Here is a 25,412-nt window from a genome sequence, read left to right as displayed (position 1 = left end):
CCGATTGGAATGAAATTTGGACGACGTGTTTTGTTATGATATCCAACAACTGTGCCAAGCATGGTTCAAATCGGTCCATAACCTGATATAGCTGCCATATAAACCGATCTTGGGTCTTAACTTCTTGAGCCTCTATAGTGCGCAATTCTTATCCGATTGGAATGAACGACGTGTTTTGTTATGATATCCAACAACTGTGCCAAGTATGGTTCAAATCGGTCCATAGCCGGATATAGCTGCCATATAAACCGATCTTGGGTCTTGACTTCTTGAGCCTCTGGAGGGCGCAATTCTTATCCAATTTGGCTGAAATTTTGCAAGACGTTTTTTATTGTTAATTTCAACAACTATGTCAAATAAGGTACAAGTCGGTTTACAACCTAATATAGCTGCCATATAAACCGATCTGGGATCTTGACTTCTTGAGCCTCTATAGGTCGCAATTATTATCCGATTTGCCTGAAATTTTGTACGACGGATTCTCTCATGACCATCAACATACGTGTTTATTATGGTCTTAATCGGTCTATAGCCCGATACAGCACCCATATAAATCAATCTCTCTATTTTACTTCTTGGCTGACATTTAACACAGGTCTCCAACATATAATTTAATTGTGGTCCAAACCGGACTATATCTTGATATCGCTCTAATGGCAGAGCAAATCTTTTCTTATATCATTTTTTTGCCTAAAAAGAGATGCCGGGAAAAGAACTCGACAAATGCGATCCATGGTGGAGTGTATATAAGATTCGGCCCGGCCGAACTTAAGACGCTTTTACTTGTTTATACATAAGATATATATATATAAATAAATAAATAAATAAATAAATATATATATATATTTATTGACCCATCTTGCCAAAATTTTTCAAAACGCTTTCCTCGATGACTGCCACATTATCTGAGAAGTTTGCTCGAAATCGGTTCAGATTTAGATATATCTCCCATGTATATATTCGTACGATTTTGACTCTCGATATTACTGGTGAATTTCATTGAAATCGGCCCAGATTTAGATATAGCTGTCATAATGTATATCGACAGATTTTCACCCCTGCAGACACTGCAAGCGCATTGTTTGACCAATCTTGCCAAAATTTTGCACTACGCTTTCCTCGACGACTACCACGTTATCTGAGAAGTTTGTTCGAGATCGGTTCAGAATTAGATAAGGCTCCCATATATAAGATTTTGGATAATTTGCAATAATGTTGTCATTTGCCAACCGTGTTATTACAGTTTGAACATATTTGCTCTCCGAAGTCTATCAAAATGGGTTCAGAATTGGATATAACTCCCACATCGTACTTATAGGGTAGGTGTAGGGTATTATACAGTCGGCTCCGCCGGACTTTTGCCCTTCCTTACTGGTTTATCATTTAATTTCAAAAAAATGCAAATTTTTCATAATTATAAACAGTGTGCCTACTTATATGATCACCACTGTACATTCGATTCAAAACGAGATGCCTTCACTTAATTGAACATATAAACGAGAGATTCTTATCGATTTCTATGATCAATGTCCCATACTGTTCATTGGTATGTAGCTCTTCGGAAAGGTCATAAGCCGTGGCACTTTTTTCAGTGTTGGATTTATATGATTTAAAAAGAATGAAAAACTGTAAATTTTTTCACAAAAATACAACTTCTAAGCGTGCGAGACCTTTTTCAATATTTAAATAGATTAAACGTCATTTTAGTCATTAATAGGAAAAATTCCATGCATTCATAACACGGGAAATTAATTTTGAAATAAAAAGTCAACAAGTCACCAACCCATGAGCATACGTCCCTGTAACCACATGCCCTCACACACTGCCAAATAAAAGCGAAAGAATAGAAATCAAAGCTTACGAACAATATTTTCGTATAACAATGTATCTTTTGCTGTAAACGAAACATTTTTGGCTTAAACCACAAAGTTTCTTAAGGTTTAATCATAGACGAAGGGAACTTTACAGTTAATAGAGGCAACTTCAGGACTAACGCTCAATAAAATTCTACTTTTCAATAAAAATAGTATGTCTCCAACAAAACCGATTGTTTCTTGCAAAGATATTCAAAACGTTTTGTGTTTTTGCATGTTGAGAGCCGAAGCAGCTAGTATTAATACATAAACAGATTCAACATGCGTTATACCCACGACCGTAGGTTGGGGGTATATTCATTTAGCCATTCCGTATGCAACACTCGAAATATCAATTTCCGACCCTACAAAGTATGATTCTAAGACGAATTAAATATGTCCGTGTGTCCGTCTATCCCTCCGTCTGTTGTAATCACTCTACAGCCTTCAAAAAAAATTGAGATATTGAGCTAAAATTTGGCACAGATGCTGGTTAATTTCTTGAACGGGCCAAATCGGACCATATTTGGCTATAGCTGCTATATAGACCGATCTGCCGATAAAGGGTCTAATACCCATAAATGCTTTCTTTTTTTATCCGATTTTGCTGAAATTTGAAACAGTGAGCAGCTTAAGACTTCCCGACATCTGACCAAATATGGTTCAGATCGTTCTATATTTAGATATAACTCCCATATAGACCGATCTGTCGATAAAGGGTCTGAAGCCCATAAAAACTTTATTTATTACCCGGTTTCGCTAAAATTTGAAACAGTAAGTTATTTTAGGCCCGATCTCCATATGAAGAGTCTGAAACCCACAAAAGTTTTATTTATTACCCGATTTCGCCGAAATTTGAAGCATCTAGTTATCTTAAGCGTCCCGACATCTGACATAAATATGGTTTAGATCGGATTATATTTGGATATAGCTGCCATATAGACTGATCTCCGGATAAAGGGCCTGAAGGACGATAAAGTATCTGAAGCGCATAAAAGCTTTATTTTTTAACCGATTTGGCCGAAATTTGTCATTTTCCAGCTGTCATATAGCCGATCTACCGATAAGGGGTCTGAAACCCATAAAAACTTTATTACCCGCTTTCGCTGAAATTTGAAACACCGAGTTGTTTTTTTGCCTCCTGACATCCGGCCCAAATATGGGTCAGATCGGACTATATAGATATAGCTGTCGTATAGACCAAAGTAGATATATTGTCTGGAAATATTACTTATATATGAGTTCTCTGGACCTGAATAAAATATGATCAAAACCAGCCCCTATTAAGATATAACTACCTATAAAGTAGTGGAGTTATAATAAAATAGGATGATTATTATATCTTTGTTTAAATTGGTCCACATCGGTCCAGATTTGGTTAAGGATGCCATATAGAAAGAACTCTCGATTTAAAGTCTTGGCCCTATAAAAAGCGCATATATTATCCGATTTCCTTAACGCAGTGACTTATGGTAGGCTTTTCGACATCCGTGTTCTTTATGGTTCAGATCTGTTTATATTTGGATATAGCTGCTAAAAACACCAAAATTATTTATCTAAAAAATTGAACATTGACTTATATTTATTAGACCACTCAATGTCCGTGCCGAATTTGGATGCATAAGTTATCCAATATTCACCGGATTGTGACGAAAGGGTGTTTACATATATATCCCAGGTGGTGGGTATCCAAAGTTCGGACCGGCCAAACTTAATGCCTTTTTACTTGTTTTTCTTGTTACTGTTTTTTTTTTGTCTTTAAACCTTAAATTGACTTACTTAATTCCCATATTTGTTCATTGCAGATGCGTTCACATCACTGATATCGGTGTGGGTTACATCTCTACCATGCTCTCGCTGACTGCGCTATTCCTACGCTGGTGTTCGCAGGTGCGAGATTTTGGCCTACAACATCTATGCTCAATGCGTAACCTGCAAGTACTCTCATTGGCCGGTTGTCCTTTGCTCACGTCATCGGGTCTCTCGAGTCTCATACAGCTGAGGCATTTGCAAGAATTGGAACTTACCAATTGTCCGGGTGCATCACAGGAGCTCTTTGAATATTTAAAAGATCATTTGCCACGATGTCTGATAATTGAATAATTGTCTTGACATCTAATTGAGGAGAATACAATTAAGTTGTCTATTTTTTGCTTTCATTTTCATTATTCAAAATTCAATTTTTATTATTATGAATGTACTACTATATTTTTTATTGAACATACATATAACCATTATTTAGTTCCTTTAGAATGCAAGCATAATTATCTGTTTTGAACTTAAAACAAATTCTTAACTATTTATATATATAAATGTATGTATGGGTATATTTCTTTCTGTGATTTTAGTTTCTAAGTTTGTTTTTTCTTGTTTTTTGTTTTTACCATTTTTATTTAAATTTTTTTTTTCATATAAATGTTAACATTAACCATATGGAAACACAAGGTCGGTCTTTGCAAGAGATTTTCCCAAGAGCGTACTTTTGTCTAAAGCAATTAGGTTTTTATGCAACACTACTCCAAACGTTTATTACCAGCTCTTTGCTTGCCAAAAACATACAATAACAAAAAATCCTCCAACACAATATCACTCCGTCAGCTTAAAATGTTAGAAAATTTGAACTTTGGATGACATTTTCTAAGCGCTCTTCGAACAAACTCTCTTGTTGATGTTGTTTGTATGCCACTTGAAGTAATCCTTGTGTTTCTATTCTAGATTTACATATAATATTTGTTTGTAATTGTTCGTAACGTTAACCAAAAAAGACACTGTACAAAATTTACCTATTTCAAAAAAAAACTAAAAAATAAAATAAATACCTAAAACTAATCTATAGAACTACAGTCAGATAGAAAAACATAATGAGAAGTTTTTAGGAATGTTGAAGAAAAATTGGGTAAAATATATGTCTAAATCTAGGCATTGCTTTGAATTTAACAAAGAAAAAGCCTGAAAGTATGCTACGAATTTACTAATGTATACTGAGAGTTGTTTATTTAGTTCAAATTTTGGAGTATATTAATTAATCTAATCTATATTAATAAGATACAAGATGTGGTAACCTTGTATCTTCCTCAAACTGCAGACGGACGCCGTCACCTTATTTTCTGCAACCTTTCCTAACATAAAAAGACGCCCTTATTCCATTGGGAGCGCCTTCAAATGATTTGATTTTGAAGCCCCCACACCTATAGAATTCCGATGGTGACACAACTTACCAAGGGATCGAAACGCGTCAAATCATGGTTGGTATGGTGTATCTCCTATGGCTTCCATTTTTCCATTGCACAACAATCTGTAAACGCAAAAATAATTTATTAGCCATAAACGAACTGTTCGAAAATTAAACTTCTTTTGAAAAACACGCTGAGAATTTGTTTACGACGAAAATGAAAGAATTTGTGACGAATACAACAAACAATGGATATTTCTTAATGGGGCAAAATATTTTCAAACATCTATGCGCTTTAGAAATTATCTTTTGATTTGTATACCCACCACCATAGGATGGGGGTATACTAATTTAGTCAGTCGCTTTGTAACACCTCGAGAGTTTGATCTAGGACCCCATAAAGTATATATATTTTTGATCGTCTCAACATTCTAAGCCGATCTAGCCATGTCCGTCCGTCTGTCGAAATCACGATAGTGGTCGAACGCGTAAAGCTAGCCGCTTGAAATTTCGTACATATACTGACTATTGATGTAGGTCGCTGGGAATTGCAAATGGGCCATATCGGTTCAGATTTGGAATTTGCTCTTATATAAACCGATCTCCCGATTTGACTTCTTGAGCCCCTGGAAGCCGCAATTTTTATCCGATTTGGCTGAAATTTTGCACATGGTGTAATGTTATAAATTCCAATAACTGTGCCAAGTACGTTTTAAAACGGTTTATAACTTGATATAGCCCTCATATAAACCGATCTCCCGATTTGACTTCTTGAACCCCTGGAAGCCGCAATTTTTATCCGATTTGGCTGAAATTTTGCACATTGTGTACCGTTATGACTTTCAACAACTGTGCCAAGTACGGTCTAAATCGGTCTGTAACCATATATAGCTCCCATATTTTAGCAGAATCCATGGTGGTGGGTTCCCAAAATTCGGCCCGACCAAACTAAGCACGCTTTTACTTGTTTTCACCTTAGGTAAAATTTAAAAAACTGTCACTTTCCGAGTTTGCATCCTCTCACGATCGCGATGCTCCCAATACTGACTGAAAAAAAACCAAAAGAGTGTATCTAAAAATGTACACTCTTTGTCAAATGAAAGAGGCACAAGAAATAAACAAACCAAAAAAATCATCTTTTCGTGTAACAAATGGTATTTTGCTGTAAACAAATCATTAATGGCTTATAATAAGATTTAAGTTTTGAATTTTTGCGTAAAAGAGCCATCTTTAACCACTAGCGAGGCAACGACTAACGTTCAACGGTGGAGAGAAATAATGCACAGTTGCTATAACAATAGTTCTTTACCTATAAAACGGATTTGTAGCCAAGATATTCCAAAAGTTTTACTTTTTGATTTGAAAATCATGGTATCGCATGATCGATACCATCATGATATCGATAACTGCACGCAAAAAAATAATTCGTTTCACATAAACAAAATTTTCACCAAGTAAACTTCGTTTCTAAAAAACGTTGGACTTTGTTTACGATAAAAGTACCTGTTTTTGCGATAAACTCTTGCAAGAATTTGTGACACAGTTTTTTTTTCCTTGACATTACCTTTCATTCTTGATCTTAGAAAATGTTATTCAGGATTTCAACATGTTTTTTTTATTTATGAATTAGTTTAACGTCATTCTTATGTATGTATATTATTTTTTCTTTTTAATAGAATTTGCATTTTTAAGAGGATTCCAAGGATGCCAATTAAATGATGAAACATAATTCGAACATAATTAGCAATTATATGCAAATTTCAGATGACTATTTCACAAAACAGGTTGATACATAATTATATTAAAGGCCTTCCATTTTTACACAACTCCATTACGGTTTTGTATTAAGATCTGCTGTATTCGTTATGCTATAAATAAAACAAAAATTGTTTATGTGAGTTGTTGTTTTCGCATATTTAAATACCTACTTTGGGATGGACATATATCGCGTAAATATTATCAAACAATGTATGTGCCTTAAAAATTATTTTAGTGTTTTCTTGTACCTAGCAGTCAAGTGTCTGCTGCTCTAATGATTTTTGGTATGCCCAATGCCATACCAGCATTTTTGTTCCTAAGGCGAAACTTAAAAAATTGTCACTTTCCGAGTTTACCATCCGCACTCGGTCGAGCTGCTCAATATACTGACTCTTTGCTCAGTCAAAACAAAAAAAGAACAAATGTTGTTTGTGATACTGTGTCTATACCAGTGACGATCACACAAATTTCTTGTGTGCGTACACAGAAGTGTGCAATATTGTGAGTATTTTTGCCCATTGCTGGTCTATACACTCAAAAACTCACTCATTCTCTCTAGAAGAGAAATACAAGAGAATAAATATAAGTCCAGCGTACGAATAATCATTGCGGCTAACGAAATTCTTTTGTAATCAAAGAGTTTTAGGATTTACAACAAAACAAAGGTCCTTTTGTCGCAGGTGAAGCTTCTAAAGGGTTTACAATAAACAAAGTTATTTATGTTCCAAAATGCTACGTTTATGGCTAACGTTTGCTTAGTTGAAGAGATAGGTTACGCGATTACAATAAAGGAAAAACTTCGTGATAAAAGAATTTTGTTTGTCCTAAAAACATCCCAAACTTTTTTATCATTGTGCGTGTACCCACAATTTTGAGCTGAAATAATATTCAGAACTTCTGACTTGCACTGAATAGGACTAAAATAACAACTAAAAAGGCGTTAATTTCGGCCGGGTTGCACTTTGGATACTCACCACCTCGGGTATATGTAAACCACCTTTTTCATAATACGGTGAAAAATGCATAATGTATGCCCCCATAACTATATCCAAATCTTTACCGATCTGGGCCAAATTGAAGAGGGCTTCCGAAGCCCCTAACACAACTCACTGTCCCAATAAATCGAGAGATCGGTCCATATGGCAGCTATATCCTATTCTGGACCGATCTGGGCCAAATTTGAAGAAAGTTGTTAATGAGCCTTACACAACTCACTGTTCTAAATTTCGGCGAAATCGGACAATAAATACGCCTATAATGGGCCCAAAGCCTCAAATCGAGAGATCGGTCTATTGTATATGGCAGCTATATCCAAATCTGGACCGATCTGAGCCAATCTCAAGAAGAATGTCGTAGGGCCTAGCCCAACTCATTGTCCCTCACTGTCAACAGATAGACGGACATAGCTAGATCGTCTTAGAATTTTACGCTGATCAAGAATATATATACTTTATGGGGTCGGAAATTGATATTTCGATGTGTTGCAAACGAAATGACAAAATGATTATACCCCCATCCTTCGGAGATGGGTATAAAAATAGCAAATGTCTTCTTTCCAGGGAGCCAGGAAAGAATATGTGATACCATGGCCCAACGAAATACGTTAGGTAAGGTTAGCTTGAAAAGAGGGTGCGGATATTAATACGCCCTATGCCACTATGGACGTACACCTAAGCCAGTAATTGGCTTGTTGTGCGATCTAAAAACTAACCTCGAAAAAGAAAATTTTAAGCAAGGAATTCCGTACTACTTACAAAATCCTTAATTGTTTTCCATACCACTCCCCTAAGTTGGGTCACGTCTGGTATTGTGCCCCCACCTAAGTACGGGTGTCTTTTAGCCGCGAAAGCCGGGCAATGACAGAAAATGCTGCAATGTCTCATCATCTTCCCCACATACACATGCTATCACTTGTCGCACCGATTTTGCATAACTGAGCTCGTAGTCCTATGTGTCCCGTTATGATACGGGAATCACGTTAAATCAGTTGTTATTACCTGGTATCGCATGATATCGATAACTATCCAGTACAATTTTCCGTTGAAATTATATTTAGAACTTCTGACTTGCACTGGATAGGATTAAAATAAAATAGCAAATATCTTCTTTTCCATGGAGCCCGGAAAGAATCTGTAATTCCATGGCCCAAAGAGCAAAGCATTTAGGTTTTGTGTGCTCTTGCTTTCACTTCTTACACCAAGCTTTAAGATACCGTACTCCATTTTCTGTTAGATGGGAAGGAGACTTACTTCAATGTAGTTAGATATTATTGTTTTGTCCCCCTTCTTGTTCAATGGACATTGTAAGCTATGGCTTCAACTATCGTGTATACGTGCTTATATTCAGAATATATAATACATTCGGATCTTTTTTTTGCTCAGCGTGTCAGCTCGGGCCTTTAAAGCTCAGTTGAAAACCCATCGGATTTTATATTCCTTTGCTGTACTACTACTCTGTTTAAGTTATTCTTCCAGGTAGTGTACATTCAATTACGTCATCAGAGATTGGTCCGAAAGGAATCCTTAACAGCTCTGAAATGGGATACCGACGGTTTCAAATGACCTCAGCAGTCAGTCAGATATGTTAATCTGTAGTATAATTTTCGGACTTCATACAGACTCCTAGGTATCTCGACTCGCTCATATTACGTCTTTCTATTTAATTATGTTCAAGTAAACTTCGTCGTTAGTCATACTTTCAAGTATCTTCAAATCTTTGGAAAATAGTGAACACCCTCTACAGGAGTCATTTACTTATTTTATCATCTCGTAGTTATAGCGTGTGTTTCTATTTGGCAAATTGACTTCATGACGTGAGGTATGGTACCTACTCTTGACTTTGTCAAATTTGATGTCAGGAGTCTTCTAAACACTGTGCAATGTGACGCCAAGTATTGTAGTACGATCAAACTGGCACGGTATTTTAATATCCAAATGTCATCACATAAGAAACGACGAGAGTGACAAAGCAGATGGGCAAGATAATGGGTATCTCTCCCGGTTCTGTCAATACGCATCTAAATGGGACAGACCACCTCCCTATAATTCTCTCCATTGGCCAATCATCTAACTTCACAACCTCTGAACGCCGCACATACATCAAGCCGAAAAAAACTATTGTAATGGCTGCAGAAAGTACACCAGTTGCCGCTTAAGAGGACTACCACCTAACTCGGAAGTACACATTGTTGAGAAAAAGTTTCGAGACATCATTAGCGCAGCAGCTTCTCTCTTTATGCCACCCGGCAGTGAAACACCCAGAACAGAATCAGGGAATCTGGTCAACTATCATAACCCGAATATGTATATAGACAAAGGAAATGTATAGACTATGAAGCACAAAATTTAAAAACACAACTCAAAGTTCTCCGTTTTATGTCGTCTGTGTTACTTGAGCACTCACAAATAAACGACTGAGAATTTGATATTTCTTCCATTTGTTGCGTCAAATTGTTCAAACCTTCAAATTATTAAGAATCCCGGGAGACTCCCAGCCGATAAACAACCATCACAATTTACCGTGACGAAGTTACATCGTCCAAGGCATTGTGCCCCGAGGGAATCTTTACACAGATGCTGAAAAACCTGAATGTGCCTGGAATCGGCTTCGCGACCATGGTCATCAATGTCTAAAAAATGGACAGACTGATCCCGCTACTAAAGCCAAAAAAGGATTCGAGCAAGGAAAAATCGTACAGACCAATTTCCCTTCTACCGCTAATAGCTAAGGCAATTGAGACACCTACCCTTCCGAGCCATGTTTGATTTCATAAACAAAATAGCTCGAGGACTGTTTTGCACGCCATCATTGTATCGGTCAGGTCAAGCGGTGCTATAGGACGGTCTTTGTGGCTCTTGACATATCGAATGCTTTTGGTACATTCAGACATACCACACTTTTTGAGGATATCGCCAATACGTTCTTCCAGCATGGCCTTAAAGTTTTGATCGCGAACTATTTGCGACACTGTTTAAACCTGCCTATCCTCTATTCCACACCCTCTAGAAGACATCGAGATTGTATCATGTGCGGACGATTGCACAATAATTTCAGGGCCCTACATTGATGACATTTGATAATTGAAGATATTTGCCGCCAAATCCTCAGTCACATTTTTCACTACAAGTACAGCGGAGTACAATTGAATATCAGAGTCGATGACGTAACGATTCCAAGGTTCGTGGGCATTCAGTTGTGTAAAACTACTTCCTTAAGTGGTGTCACTCTGCGGCATTGCATCTGCCCTCGGCAATAAAAAGGAGATCCCTTAATTTGATATGAAATAAGTGTCTCCCGCTCCTAAATGGAATGTTCATGGAAAATGTGTAAGCCTATCTTTTGCGCTCTTTCTAAAGCACCCATCATAATCATCGTCTATGTCACCCCGTGATGGAATACTGTATCATACCATAGCTTCTCAATTGCATTCACGAGGACATGGTAGCGGAAGCGTGTATATTCTGTTGGTAACTCCTCGAAATATATATTCTTGATCGTCATGCCATTTAAAGTCGATCAAGCCAAGTCTGTGCGTCTGTCTTTCCGTCCCTCCGTTTGTCTGTCGAAAGCGAAAGCACGCTTATTTTCAAAGGAGTAAAGCTAGTCGCTTGAAACTTTGCACGAATACATCTTATTAGTGTAGGTCAGTTGGGATTGTAAATGGGCCATATCGGCCCATGTTTTGATATAGCTGCCATATAAACCGATATTGGATCTTGACTTCTTGAGTCACTAGAGGGCACAAATCTTATCCGATTTGGCTGAAATTTTGCACGAGATGTTTTGTTATGATTTCCAACAACTTTGTTAGGTGTGGTTCAAATCGGTCCATAACCTGATATAGCTGTCATATAAACCGATCTGGGGTCTTGACTTTTTTGCCCTTAGAGGGCGCAATTCCTATCCGATTTGGCTGAAATTTTGCATGAAGTGTTTTGCTATGACTTTCAACAACTATGCTTAGTATGGTCCAAATAGGTTCATAATCTGATATAGCTGCCATAAAAACCGATCTTGAATCTTGACTTCTTGAGCCACTAGAGAGTGCAGTTCTTATCCGATTTGATTGAAATCTTGCACGAAGTATTTCGTTATGGTATCCAACAACTGTGCCAAGTATGGTTCAACTCGGTCCATAACCTGATATATCTGTCATATGAACCAATATGGGATCTCTTCTTCTTGAGCCTCTAGAGGTCGCAATTATGATTCAAAATTTTGTACAACAACTTCTCTTATGGCCTTCAACATACGTGTCAGTTATGGTCTGAATCGGTCTATAGCCTGACACAGCTCCCCTATAAACACAACAACTTATACTATGGTCTCCAACATTCAGTTCAATTATGGTCCGAATCGGACGATAACTTGATATTATGGCTCCAATGTCATAGCAATTCTTTCCTTTTGTCATACGTTTGCCTAAAATGAGATACCGGGAAAAGAACTCGACAAATGCAATCCATGGTGCAGGGTATATAAGATTCGGCCCGGCCGAAATAAACACGCTTTTACTTGTTAGTATTAGTCTGTTGAAGAGGATCGCTTAGAGACTGAATAACTCCTGAAGCGGGAGTCGCACTCCAGACTCTTCCATTTCATAACAACCACAGCTGTTTAAGCAGCAATTTGACAACCAGATTTCTAGCAAAATCAAAATGAAATGAAAATTTTCTAATCAGCTGAGCGTTTAGCACTGTCTTTTATTTATTAACCACCGTGCAGTGCAAGGAGCAAGTTATCAGTTGCTATCGATATTCATTGCAGCGATGCAACATATGGAAAACTATGAAAGGTAGGGCAAGAAAAGAACTGGTATCAACTGATAAGGAATGACAGTAGATCTGTCCGCGTACTTTTCCAGTAAAAATTTACTAATAAAAATTTGCAAGAGAGTAAGAAAAGCCTTAACGCTATTTTGCTATTTATTTGAATTAAACAGCTGGTTTTCAGCATTAAATACTGGGTGCCAATGATACTCGTGATGACAAGGCGAGTTATTGATGCCTTCAAATAACCAATGGCCTACATCAACGTCTGTTCCCAGGCTTGGGGTGGCTGGGGGCGAGCGTCGGATCTTGGAGCAAGCGACTCGCCACAACGAGGATACATGTGCAATCCCACAAAACCCCCGGAAAACTATGAGAAACAAAGGAATAGTAAAAACGGACCGCCTTTTCACCCACCCCCTCAACTTTGACGACCCACGCAAACGAAAAACGACTTCCAGTAACGTGCAAATTTGCACATTTTTTTGAGAACTCGAAAGCACTTAATATTGACTTAAGTAAATAATTGACAACTGCATTGGAACTTTCAAAGGCTTGATAATCTTTAACAGTTGTAACGGTAACTTTAGTTTTCTCTTCATCTTCATTTTAGTTGGAGAACTTTCCAGAAGCTTGCTGAAGAACTCCAACTAGCTTTTATTTTTATACCTTAAAGTGTTAGAACCCAATTTTTTCTTCAATACTCATTAAAAATATTCTTTGAAGATAGAAATTTTTGCCGGCATAAAATAAGAAAAAAAACTTTTTTATCACTAATGCAAGAGAAAATTAACGGAAACCAAACCAAAAATATAATCTGCGCCAACAAGTTTCAAAATAAGCTTTAAATACAACAACCATATACACATTTAATGAAGTATTCACCGATCTTTGCAAAATTACGAAAAACAATCTTTACACAAAAATAAAACACTTCACTCAAAAAAAAACCCGCCCTTTTTCAAAATAAAAATAAAACCATCTGAAAATAAACTATTTCAAATATAATTTCGAGAAATGTAGCAAACCAAAATAGAAGGGAAAGACATTTTTCAACTAAAACAAAAATAACAAATCAAAAGTTAAAAAGACACCTTCTTACAAAAAAATGCTGCAAAACAACAATTTAAAATAAAAATGAATGACCAATAATTTATTATAAACAGGATATTGAAAAAACAACCAAAAATAAAAGAGAAATCGATAACGAAATGAGCGGAAGCGGAAAACCTACTGTACTATGCCCACTTTGACAGACACATTGGAAAATACAACACACACAAACGAAATAAAAATCAATGAAAATAAATGCTATTTCAAAAAGACTTTTAACAGAGAACAGAGAAAAACAAACTAAAATATTGATAATTCAAGAAAAATCACAATATACATTGCTTACATATGATATGCATATTTTAAGGCAAATAAAAATAATAATATTGTAAATGTGAAACAAAAAATTAAAAATAAAAATCTACGCATTGGATTGATATACAAGTTTTGGAGTTGGAAGTTCTAAATAATTGGATACCGAAAAAATGATAACAAGCAAAAATAATTTTAACTTTAAACAGAAAACTCATGTGAAGCTAAAAGAAAGATTAAAATAAATAAAATATACTAAAAAAAGAGAAACAAAGCAAACACTCGAGATTTATTTTTACAGCGAATTCATACATACTCGTACAGTTAGGTACAGTTAGGTTAGCCTCAATTAGTAAGCAGCCTGAATCGTTCAGATATTTTAAAAGGTCTTGCTGAACTATCACTCTTGCCTTAGCAGAATGACAGGAAAAGGTGGAATTTTCCTGTTTTATGTTAGACTGTGATGCCTTTATCTTATTTCTCTCTTGGATCGGAGTATATTGATGGTATCGCCTCTGGTTGACGGGACACTTCATATAGGATCCTTCGGTTTGAATTCCGTCCAAGAGAGAAACAAGTAAACTCGTGTTGAGTTAGGTCGGGGCGTGTCTTGGTTAATCGCACCCATCATGGATTCTGCTTAAAATTGTATAGTAAAAGCAGCCGTTGAGCAGAGCGGACATGTTTTCATTTCGCTCCTCAAAGAAGAGTATCTGTATCTCGGAATAGGTACTACCTATTACCCAAAAAAAATGTAAAGCCTTTCAGGAGTAGGCTCATGAATGAACTCCAAAGACCCAGAAGCCGCAGTTACGGCATCGAACCGTACCACGCTGTCCGCCCCTACTATAAGCGTGAGTGCCTTGGCGCCTGTAGTTGAGTGTAATGCTTCACTCTAAAAAAAAGTAAAACCCAAATGAATCAAAATTTAACTAAATGGGAGTAAAATTGACCTTAGTTTGGCGCTTAAGATTTTTTTTGTTCCGTTTAATATACGCAATTACTTATTTTAGGTATATGCGAGTGTAAGAAAATCAAGTTGAAATGTTCTAGAAGTTGGGATATCTGAACTAAATTTCAGCATGTTTTCAAATTAATAATAAGACAAATTATTATGCGTTTTATTACCAACTATCTGACCCGGGCCCGCTCCGCTGCGCCTTCTTTTACTTTATTTGGAACAAAAGTTTCATTGGAATATTTATTTTCGACAATTAAAGAGCTTTTAATGAAATACAATGCAAACTTGACTAACAGTTTAACAATATAAGTGCCTTTGTCCGAATCCCATGTGGTCTTTATTGGTCTACGAATTTAAGTTTGGATTTAAGATGTACTCCATTCTTAAAATACTTCATTTCAGCCCGATATTCTCATGATGTCTGATTTAGTGGTGTTTTCGGGGGAGAGGTGCTCCCCCAAATACATGGCCCTGACAAAATATCAGCATCGTGCCCTTCTCTCAAATACCATTTATTTAAACCCCATATTGCCATTGGCTTAAGAGGAGTTTACAGGATGAGACGTCCTTCAAACACATAGCCCCAAAATAGGTTATCAAATTCATTTTCTAATCTCAAATACCTTTCATTTGAGCCACATATTGACATGGTCGAAACATTTTGTTCCTTTGGGGGTGTTTTGGGAAATACGTGGTCCTACATTTGGATATCAAATTCGTATTCTACTCCCAAATAACTTTATTTGAGTCCCATATTGCGATGGTCACTAAAAAATTGCTGTTTGTGGGGTATTTTGGGAAAGGGATAGACCCCCAGAAAATTGGTCCCGAAAATGGGTATCAATTCTTGCTCTACCCCCCCATTCCTTTCATTTAAGCTCCACATTGACATGCTCCGTAAATATGGCCGATTTAGGGGTGTTTTGGGGATTGGGGTGGTCCCCTAAACACTTAGCGCGTGTTTGTTCCTTATAGACTCAGAAACGGCTGAACCGATTTTCTTGAAATTTTCACTGATGGTGCATAATGATCCCGTGGTGAAAATGGGGTATTACATTTTTGATATCTGAAGGGGGAGCGAACCCTCCCCCTTACCCTAATTTTCAGAAAGGTCAGATCTCGGTGAAGGGTCGTGCGATTTAAGCGAAATTTCGTGTGCTCTCTTATAGTAACCTACAAACAAAAATTTGATATCCAAATTTCAGATGGGGTCCTTAGGGGGGGCGCCCCACTCCAAAACAATATGAGACTCAAATGAAAGGTATTTAAGATTAGAAAACCTAAACCAACCCCCAAAACACCCCTAAATCGGTCATATTTACCGGCCTTCCAATATGTGGCTCAAATGAAAGGTATTTGAGATTTGAAATATGTGGCTCAAATGAAAGGTATTTGAGATTTGAAAACGAATTCGATAACCTATTTTGGGGCCATGTGTTTAAAAATGTTTAATATTCCTATTAGTTCCAGACAAAACCATTAAGATGGCAAGTTTAAATATTTTTCACTATGTTGTTGCGCTTAACTAGCTACCAATAACTACCAAGAATGCATTTAACTTCCACAGTATACCAGGGTAGTTCTAGCTCAATTCCAATAGGGCTGGGATTGATTCCAACATCATAGACGTTTGTCTCCATTATAACCAGGGACCACACATCACATGTGTCAAATGGATGACTATCTGGTGGACATGAGGATTCCTCCTGAATTGAGTTTATACAATGTTGATGGGCAGAATAATTAGCGTACCACTTGCAAAGGACTCCAATAGGGATATTGTGACTAGAGCTAAAGGACGGTTTTTGTAACCCTTCTTGGGGCTCTTGGATAATTGTGGGATTTTTAGGTCATTGGAAAAGGAGGGGGCTAAAGTTTATTGGCTACGAGGATGACTTTTTCAAGTTGGTGTGTGGCCGTTCAAAGAGCATATAGTGTGCTTACAGGATTGGCCAACCCCCGAAGGATAAAATTGGTGTTATTCACCAATATGAAGTAATTTGGTATGTTCAGGGGACCTCTCCTAGATGGGGTGGAGCTATCGCTCTCACTACTGTTGGGCTTCTAACAAGAAGCCCAACAGTAGTAAGACCGTCCCCCTTACGCGAATTTTCAAAAACGCCATATCTAGGAGATAAGTATTTTTTGGGTCAAATACCTTAAATCGAGAGATTGGTCTATATGGCTGCTATATCCAAATCTGGACCGATCTTAACCAAATTGAAGAAGAATATCTAAGGGCCGAACACAACTCACTGTCCCACAATTCGGCGACATCGGACAATAAATGCGCGTTTAATGGGCTCAAAACCTTAATCGAGAGATCGGTCTATAAGGCAGCTATACCCAAATCTTGACCGATATGGACCAAATTGAAGAAGGGTGTCAAAGTGCCTCACGCAACTCATTCTCCCAAATTTTGGCAAAATCGGACAATAAATGCGCCTTTTACGGGCGCAAGGCCTTAAATCGAGAGATCGGCCTATATGGCAGCTATATCCAAATCTGGACCGATCTGTGAAATTCAAATTGAAGAAGGATGTCAAGTGGCCGAACACAACTCACTGTCCCAAATTTCAGCAAAATCGGATAATAAATGTGGTTTTATGGGCCTTAGACCCTAAATCGGCGGTTCAGTATATATGGGGGGGCTATATCAAGATATAGTCCGATATCGCCCATCTTCGAACTTTACCTGCTTTGGACAAAAAAAGAATCTGTGCAAAATTTCAGCTCAATATATCTCTTTTTAAAGACTGTAACGTGATTTCAACACACAGACGGACGGACATGGCTAGATCGTCTTAGATTTGTCCGCTGATCAAGAATATATATACTTTATAGGAACGGATATGGATATTTCGATGTATTGCAAACGGAATGACAAAATGAATATACCCCCATCCATCGGTGGTAGGTATAACCAGTAAGGAAAGGCAAAAGTCGGGCGGAGCCTACTATTGGGTTGCCCAAAACAAATTTGACAAATTTTTTCACTGCTTGTGACTCTGTAATTGCATTCTTTCTTCTGTCAGTTATCAGTTGTTACTTTTAGCTTGCTTTAGAAAAAAAGTGTAAAAAAAGTATATTTGATTAAAGTTCATTCTAAGATTTATTAAAAATGCATTTACTTTCTTTTAAAAAATCCGCAATTACTTTTTGGGCAACCCAATATATAATAACCTACAATACGGTGTCTGCGTACTACTTTTAATGCATGGAACCTATGTTGAAATATAGTCAGATTTTAATTTTGCATACTTATTGATATATTGAATAGAACCTTTTAAGTTTTTTTTACGATAGGACCTAAATTGTGGCTACTAGTGTGTTAAAGGCAATATCATATGAAATATATATAAGGGAGCTACATATATCTAAATCTGGACGGACTTTGATACGATTTAGCACACAAACTAAAACGTCAAATCAAATACCTCACACCAAATTTTATAAAGATCAAATCAAAATTTTGGCTTCTATAGCCTTAAAAGACCATATCGGATGAAAGATATATATGGGAGCTATATCTACAACGGATCCGGTTTTACCGAATTTTTGCACACGTATTTGGAAGTCAAATGAAATATCTCATGCCAAATTTTTCAGAGATCGGACCGAAATTGTGGCTTCTATAGACTTAAGAGGCCATATCGGATGGAAGATATATATGCGAGCTATATCTAAATCTGAACCGATTTTATTGAAATTTTGCACAAGTATTTGGAAGTCAAAAGAAATATCTCATGCCAAATTTTTTAAAGATCGGAACAAAATTGTGGCTTCTATAGCCTTAAAAGACCATATCGGATGGAAGATATACATGGGAGCTATATCTAAATCTGAACCGATTTTTATAAAATTTTGCATACATATTAGAACGTCAATTAATGCAATGAACGTCAATTTCATGCAAAATTTTGTAAAGATCGAATTATAATTGTGGCTTCTACAGCCTTAACAGGCCTTATGGGATGAAAGATATATATGGGTGCTATATCTAAATCTGGACCGATTTTTGTCAAAATCAAACAAACTAATGCACAAAGTTATAATACCCTGTACCACATTATGTAGGGTGTAATAATAGCAGCAGTACAGCAGAACAGCAGTAAAAGGTCTTTGGTAGGAGAGTACACATTTTACTCTCAAATTGGGATAGACACTGGAGGATCCGCGGATCGTATCCCAAGTGATAGCGTTGAAATATGACTTTGAATATAGAAAACCAAAAAAATTATTAGTGTGGATCTGAGCGAATATCTTGATTGCAACCTTCAAAATGCTTCACGTTATGGGGCTCAAACAAAATCGTGCTCTAGCATGATGCTGATACCATTTTAGGGTCCGTCCTCTAAACTCCCCTCAAACCGGTAATATTTGCCTTCTATGGCGATAAGAGGTATTTTATTTAAGTGTTTGGGGGTAGTGTCACCCCATAAACTCCCCCTCAACCAATTGCGGCTTAAATAAAAGGAATATAACAGTAGCGCTCGATGCTGATATTTTTTCAGGGCTAAGTGCGTGGGTGGCCGTCCCACCCTACTTATCCCTCAAACTGGGCATACATATCCCTCAAAGTGAACATATCCCTCAAACTGGACATATTTGTGGATTATGGCAAAAATGGGGCTCAAATCTGATATCTGTTTTATGACCAAGTTTTTCAGGGACGACTCATCTCATAAACCCCCCTGAACCACACATATATACCGACTACAGCAATATGTAGCTCAAATGTGGTTGTTGGAAGTAGAGTATGAATCTGGCATCCACTTTCGGAGCAAAAGGATAGGCTACTCCAATCCACCATCAAAACCAAAAGAATGAAGTAGATCTAACATCCAAACTTTAAAGGGCGGACCCTCCCCTCACCCTTTTTTCAAAAACCCCAGATCTCGGAGATGGGTGCATCGATTTACGCGAAATTTAGTTTGTTTATAATAACTCGAAAACAAACATTTGGTATACCTATTTAAGGTGGGATGTCTAGGGCGGCCGCACCACCTCTATAGCCCACCAAATTTAAATGTAGACTAAAAATGACAATGTTAGGCTCAAATGAAAGGTATTTGAGACTAGCAGTATAAGGCTCAAATGTAAGAAATTTGGGAGTAGAGCACCAATATGATATCCACATTGGGGCCAAATATCTGAAAGACCGTACCAGCACCACCAAACAGGACTTTTTTCCTGAACGTGCCAATATAGGGCTCAGATAAAATAAGAGAGTGAAAGAAGGCGCAGCGGAGCGCTCCCTGTCCAGCTAGTTTTATATATAACTAGCTGAGCCCAGCCCGCTCTGCTGCGCCCGATTATGCTATGTTGGAGAAGAGTACTCTAAATTTCTGCATAATTGTAGTAGAAATTGTATTCCAATTTTCTTATGGATTTTTCTACACTCAAGTACCTCTTAATTAAACCCCACATTTCAATTTTCAGTAAAAGTCCTTCTTGGGGTGTGGTGGACCCTCATAGACTTGGTCCCAAAAGTGAAAGTCAATTTTGTGCTCTATTCCCAAAGACCTTTCATTTAAGATCTACATTGCCATGGTCGGTAAATATGTCCGATTTGAGGGGTTTTATGGGGGTGCGATGACCCACGAAACACTTAGTTCCGCAATTGGATATTAGATTCGTTTTCGACTCTCAAATACCTTTAATTTGAGTTTTATATTGTAGTGATTGACCTATAAATACGTTTTTTTTTTTGTTTTTAGGTTGCTGTAAGTGTGCAAACAAAATTTCGCTTAAATCGCCTTTAATAGTTTTTAGTTTTTGAAAAGATTGCAATTAAACTACCTTAAACACCGTCTTTGGTGGGTAAGTTAAAAATAATACCGCAAATAACAGCAACGAAATTCTTATATTTTATTTTTCTTTATTCAAAGGACCGATAGGCTGTTTTCAATTGGATCAACTAAATCCAATTGGATTAAATAAATCCAATTTAAGACTGCCAGATGGCGCTAATTTAAATGTTAATGCTACTCGCTTAGAGTGGATCATCATGTGGTGGTTGTCTATGAAGAGTCATTCATAGACAACCACCATACCACTATTAAATAGTCATCATTTAGTATTTTTTTATCAAATCCAATTGCCATATTTGCCAATTACTTCGGCCCAATTTTTAATATAGAATTCGCACTCTACTCTTGAATACCTTTCATTTAAGTCCCATATTGTCCCAATCGATCCACTTGTTTTTAGGTGCTACTTTTGGGGTAAGGGGGAGGGTGCGCCCCCCTTGCGATATCAAAACATTATATAGTCTATTGCTCCTTTCGGACCACTCCACACAACCTGTGAAAATTTCAAAGAAATCGGTTGACCCGTTTTTGAGTCTATACGGAACAAACAAATTTACAAACCACAAACACAAATTCTTTTTTATATATTGGGTTGCCTAAAAAGTAATTGCAGATTTTTTAAAAGAAAGAAATTTTTAATAAAACTTAGAATGAACTTTAATCAAATATAAAATTGGCGTTTTGTTCGATAACCTTTTGCCATCTTCCTGGCAAATTTAGTATTCCACGCTCATAGAACTTCTGGCCTTTATTTGCAAAAAACTGAACCAAGTGCGATTTTATAGCCTCATCATTGCCGAAAGTTTTACCATTTAAGGAGTTCTGCAAAGATCGAAATAAATGGTAGTCTGATGGTGCAAGGTCAGGGCTATATGGTGGATGCATCAAAAGTTTCCAGCCAAGCTCCCTCAGTTTTTGGCGAGTGACCAAAGATGTGTGCGGTCTAGAGTTGTCCTGGTGGAATATGACACCTTTTCGATTGACCAATTCTGGTCGCTTCTCCTTGATGGCTGTATTCAGTTTGTCCAATTGTTGACAGTAAACATCCGAATTAATCGTTTGGTTCCTTGGAAGCTGCTCAAAACATACCACACCCTTCCAATCCCACCAAATAGACAGCATAACCTTCTTTTGGTGGATATCAGCCTTTGAAGTGGTTTGAGCTGGTTTACCAAGCTTGGACCATGATCGTTTTCGACTAACGTTGTTGTAAACAATCTATTTTTCATCTCCAGTTATGATTCGTTTTAAAAACGGATCGAATTCATTGCGTTTAAGGTGCATATCACAAGCGTTGATTCGGTTTGTTAAATGAATTTCTTTCAATACATGTGGTACCCATATTAAAATTGACGCCAAACAAACAAATGTAAACAAAATTTCGCGCACTTTTTTTCTAAAGCAAGCTAAAAGTAACAGCTGATAACTGACAGAAGAAAGAATGCAATTACAGAGTCACAAGCCGTTGAAAAAATTTGTCAACGCCGACTATATTACTACTATATAACCGACAAATACTTTTTGGGCAACCCAATATATAGACAATATAAACGGAAGCCACCGTAGTGCAAAGGTTATCATGTCCGCCTATGACGCTGAACGCCTGGGTTCCAATCCTGGCGAGACCATCAGAAAAAAAATTTTCAGCGGTGGTTTTCCCCTCCTAATGCTGGCAACATTTGTGAGGTACTATGCCATGTAAAACTTCTCTTCAAAAAGGTGTCGCATTGCGGCACGCCGTTCGGACTCGGCTATAAAAAGGAGGCCCCTTATCGCTGAGCTTAAACTTGAATCGGACTGCACTCATTGATATGTGAGAAGTTAGCCCCTGTTCCTTAGTGGAATGTTCATGGGCAAGATTTGCATATATAGACTATAGACTAGCTGAGCCCGGCCCGCTCCGCTGCGCCCGCTACTATGTTGGAAAGGAGTAGTCTAAATTTGTGCCTAATTTCAGTTGAAATGTGTTCCAATTTTGCTGTGGATTTTTCTACTCTTAAATACCTCGTATTTTAAACCCATACTGCAATGGCCAGTAAAATTTGGACCCCAGAGACTTGGTCCCAAAAATAAAAGTCAATTTCGTGCTCTACTCCCAAAGACCTTTCATTTAAGATCCATATTCGGTCGGTAAATATGTCCGATTTGAGGCGTTTTTTGGGCAAATATTGGACCTTAAACTTGGGTGGGAAAGTTAAAAAATAATAACCGCAAACGACCGCAACGAAATTCCTATGTTTTATTTTTCTTCATTCAAAGGATCGATAGGTTGTAGTAACAGAGATAATTTTGACCACTCTGCCCTCTCTCTGTTCATGTTGGCTTCTACAAATTAGCGCCATCTGGTTTCAATTGGATCAACTTAATCCAATTGGATAAACTGAATCCAATTGACTGGCTAATTCAAACGTTAGTGCTACTCGCTTGGAGTGGATCATCATGTGGTGCTTGTCTATAATTGACTACATGACTACCTATTAAATAGCCATCATTTTTATACCCTCCACCATAAGATGGGAGGTATACTAATTTCGTCATTCTGTTTGTAACTACTCGAAATATTCGTCTGTGACCCCATAAAATACATATATTCTTGATCGTCGCGACATTTTATGTCGATCTAGCCATGTCCATGCGTCTGTCCGTCCGTCCGTCCGTCTGTCTGGCGAAAGCACGCTAACTTCCGAAGGAGTAAAGCTAGCCGCTTGAAATTTTGCACAAATACTTCTTATGTAGGTCGGTTGGTATTGTAAATGGGCCATATCGGTACATAAACCGATCTTGGGTCTTGACTTCTTGAGCCTCTAGAGTGAGCAATTCTTATCCGATTTGAATGCATTTTTGCACGACATGTTTTGTTATGGTATCCAACAACTGTGCCAAGTATGGTTCAAATCGGTTTATAACCTGATATAGCTGTCATATAAATCGATCTTGGGTCTTGATTTCTTGAGCCTCTAGAATGCGCAATTCTAATCCGATTGGAATGAAATTTTGCACGACGTGTTTTGTTATGATATCCAACAACTTTCCCAAGTATGGTTCAAATCGGTCCATAACCTGATATAGCTGTCATATAAACCGATCTTGGGTCTTGACTTCTTGACCCTCTAAAGGGCGCAATTCTTATCCGATTTGAATGCATTTTTGCACGAAATGTTTTGTTATGATATCCAACAACTGTGCCAAGTGTGGTTCAAATCGAATCATAACCTGATATAGCTGTCATATAAACAGATCTGGGGACTTGACTTCTTGAGCTTCTAGAGGGCGCAATTCCTATCCGATTTTGCTAAAATTTTTCATGACGTATTTCATTCTTACTTTCAACAACTGTGTCAAATAAGGTTCAAATTGGTTAATAACCTGGTATAGCTGCCATTTAAACCAATCTGGGATCTTGACTTCTTGAGCCTCTAGAGGTCGCAATTATTATCCGATTTGCCTGAAATTTTGTACTACGGATCCTCTCATGACCATCAACATACGTGTTTATTATGATCTGAATCGGTCTATAGCCGGATACAGCTTCCATATAAATCGATCTCTAGTTTACTTCTTGAGCCCCCAAAGGGCGTGATTCTTATTCAAATAGGCTGACATTTTACACAGTTCTCCAACATGTAATTTAATTGTGGTCCAAACCGGACCATATCTTGTTTTTAAATCAAATCAAATGTTTAACGATTTTTTGTGGTAAAGAACCAACTTGCCGGTCTATATATTTGGTGCAATGGCGATAGTTCTTACTATTAAACCATGTAAAACTTTTGAACAAAAAAGTTTTGGTCAGCGGCACGTCGTTTGGTCTTCTCTATCGATGAGCTAAAAATGGTTGCAACCTTAACGTTAAGGTTTGCTATCGCACTGAACATCATAATTTTGAGGCTATGACGGCCTACATTTATTTGTTTCCCCAACATTATTTAAATCACACAGTGTCCTGTTAGGTCATTATGATTGATCGACTGTTTTTGGGTTAGGTAGTCCACTAGATATATGAACAGAATGAAGATATCAGATTCGCAGTCCACAACCTTATACCTTTAATTTAACCCCATGTTGGTATGATTGGTGTATACAGCTGTTTGGTAGAGGGCGTTTATGGGAGGGTTGTGCGCCACACCTCATCTGCCACTGGAACACAAATTTGAATGACGGACTCTACTCAAAAAATCTATCACATGGTTCAATATTGTTTCAATAGGTCAAATAACCTATTGGAGGTGAATTTAGGAGGTAAAGGACCACCAAAATTCTTGGACAAAAAGTTTAATGTCATAATCGTAATCGGCTTTCATTTGAGTTTCATCAAACTATGATCGAGCAATATTCCAATTTGGGGGGCTTATCAGGGATGGGGCGACCATCAGTTACTTGAACCTCATTTTTTATTCCATATTCGTAGTCTACTCCCGAATACCTTTCATTTGAGTCCTATATTGATATCTTCGTTCAATATGTCTGTTTGGGGCAGTTTTTTATACCATATTCGTATTCTACTTTCCAATATCTTTCATTTGATTTGATGATGTCCTTATCGGTCCACTTTTGATTTTGGGTGGCGTTTTTAGGGTAATATAGCCTATATATATAAATTATATAGCTATATAAATTATATAGCCTTTACCTTCTTCCTGATCATATTCGTAATCTCCTCCCGAAAACCTTTCATTCGAGTCCCATATTGTCATTATCGTCCACTAAATCTATTTTAGGGGG

At 37.4% G+C, this 25,412-nt stretch overlaps 1 protein-coding gene across 4 annotated transcripts in view; it reads left to right on the top strand.

The window, feature by feature from the left end:
- LOC106092612 (F-box/LRR-repeat protein 16) overlaps positions 1 to 4,691 on the top strand; it is a 531,167-nt gene extending 526,476 nt beyond the window's left edge. For all 4 annotated transcript variants that reach the window (XM_059361491.1, XM_059361481.1, XM_059361485.1 and 1 more), the window contains exon 6: positions 3,659 to 4,691. In XM_059361491.1, coding sequence (XP_059217474.1) covers positions 3,659 to 3,956 — 298 coding nt within the window. In that variant the 3' untranslated portion in view covers positions 3,957 to 4,691. The remainder of the gene's footprint in view (positions 1 to 3,658) is intronic.
- Positions 4,692 to 25,412: the final 20,721 nt, after the last annotated feature.

This window comes from Stomoxys calcitrans, chromosome 1, assembly GCF_963082655.1.
Source record: "Stomoxys calcitrans chromosome 1, idStoCalc2.1, whole genome shotgun sequence".
Taxonomy (NCBI): domain Eukaryota; kingdom Metazoa; phylum Arthropoda; class Insecta; order Diptera; family Muscidae; genus Stomoxys; species Stomoxys calcitrans.
The sequence above is the reverse complement of the archived record's forward strand: the minus strand, read 5'-3'. Positions and strand labels throughout refer to the sequence as shown.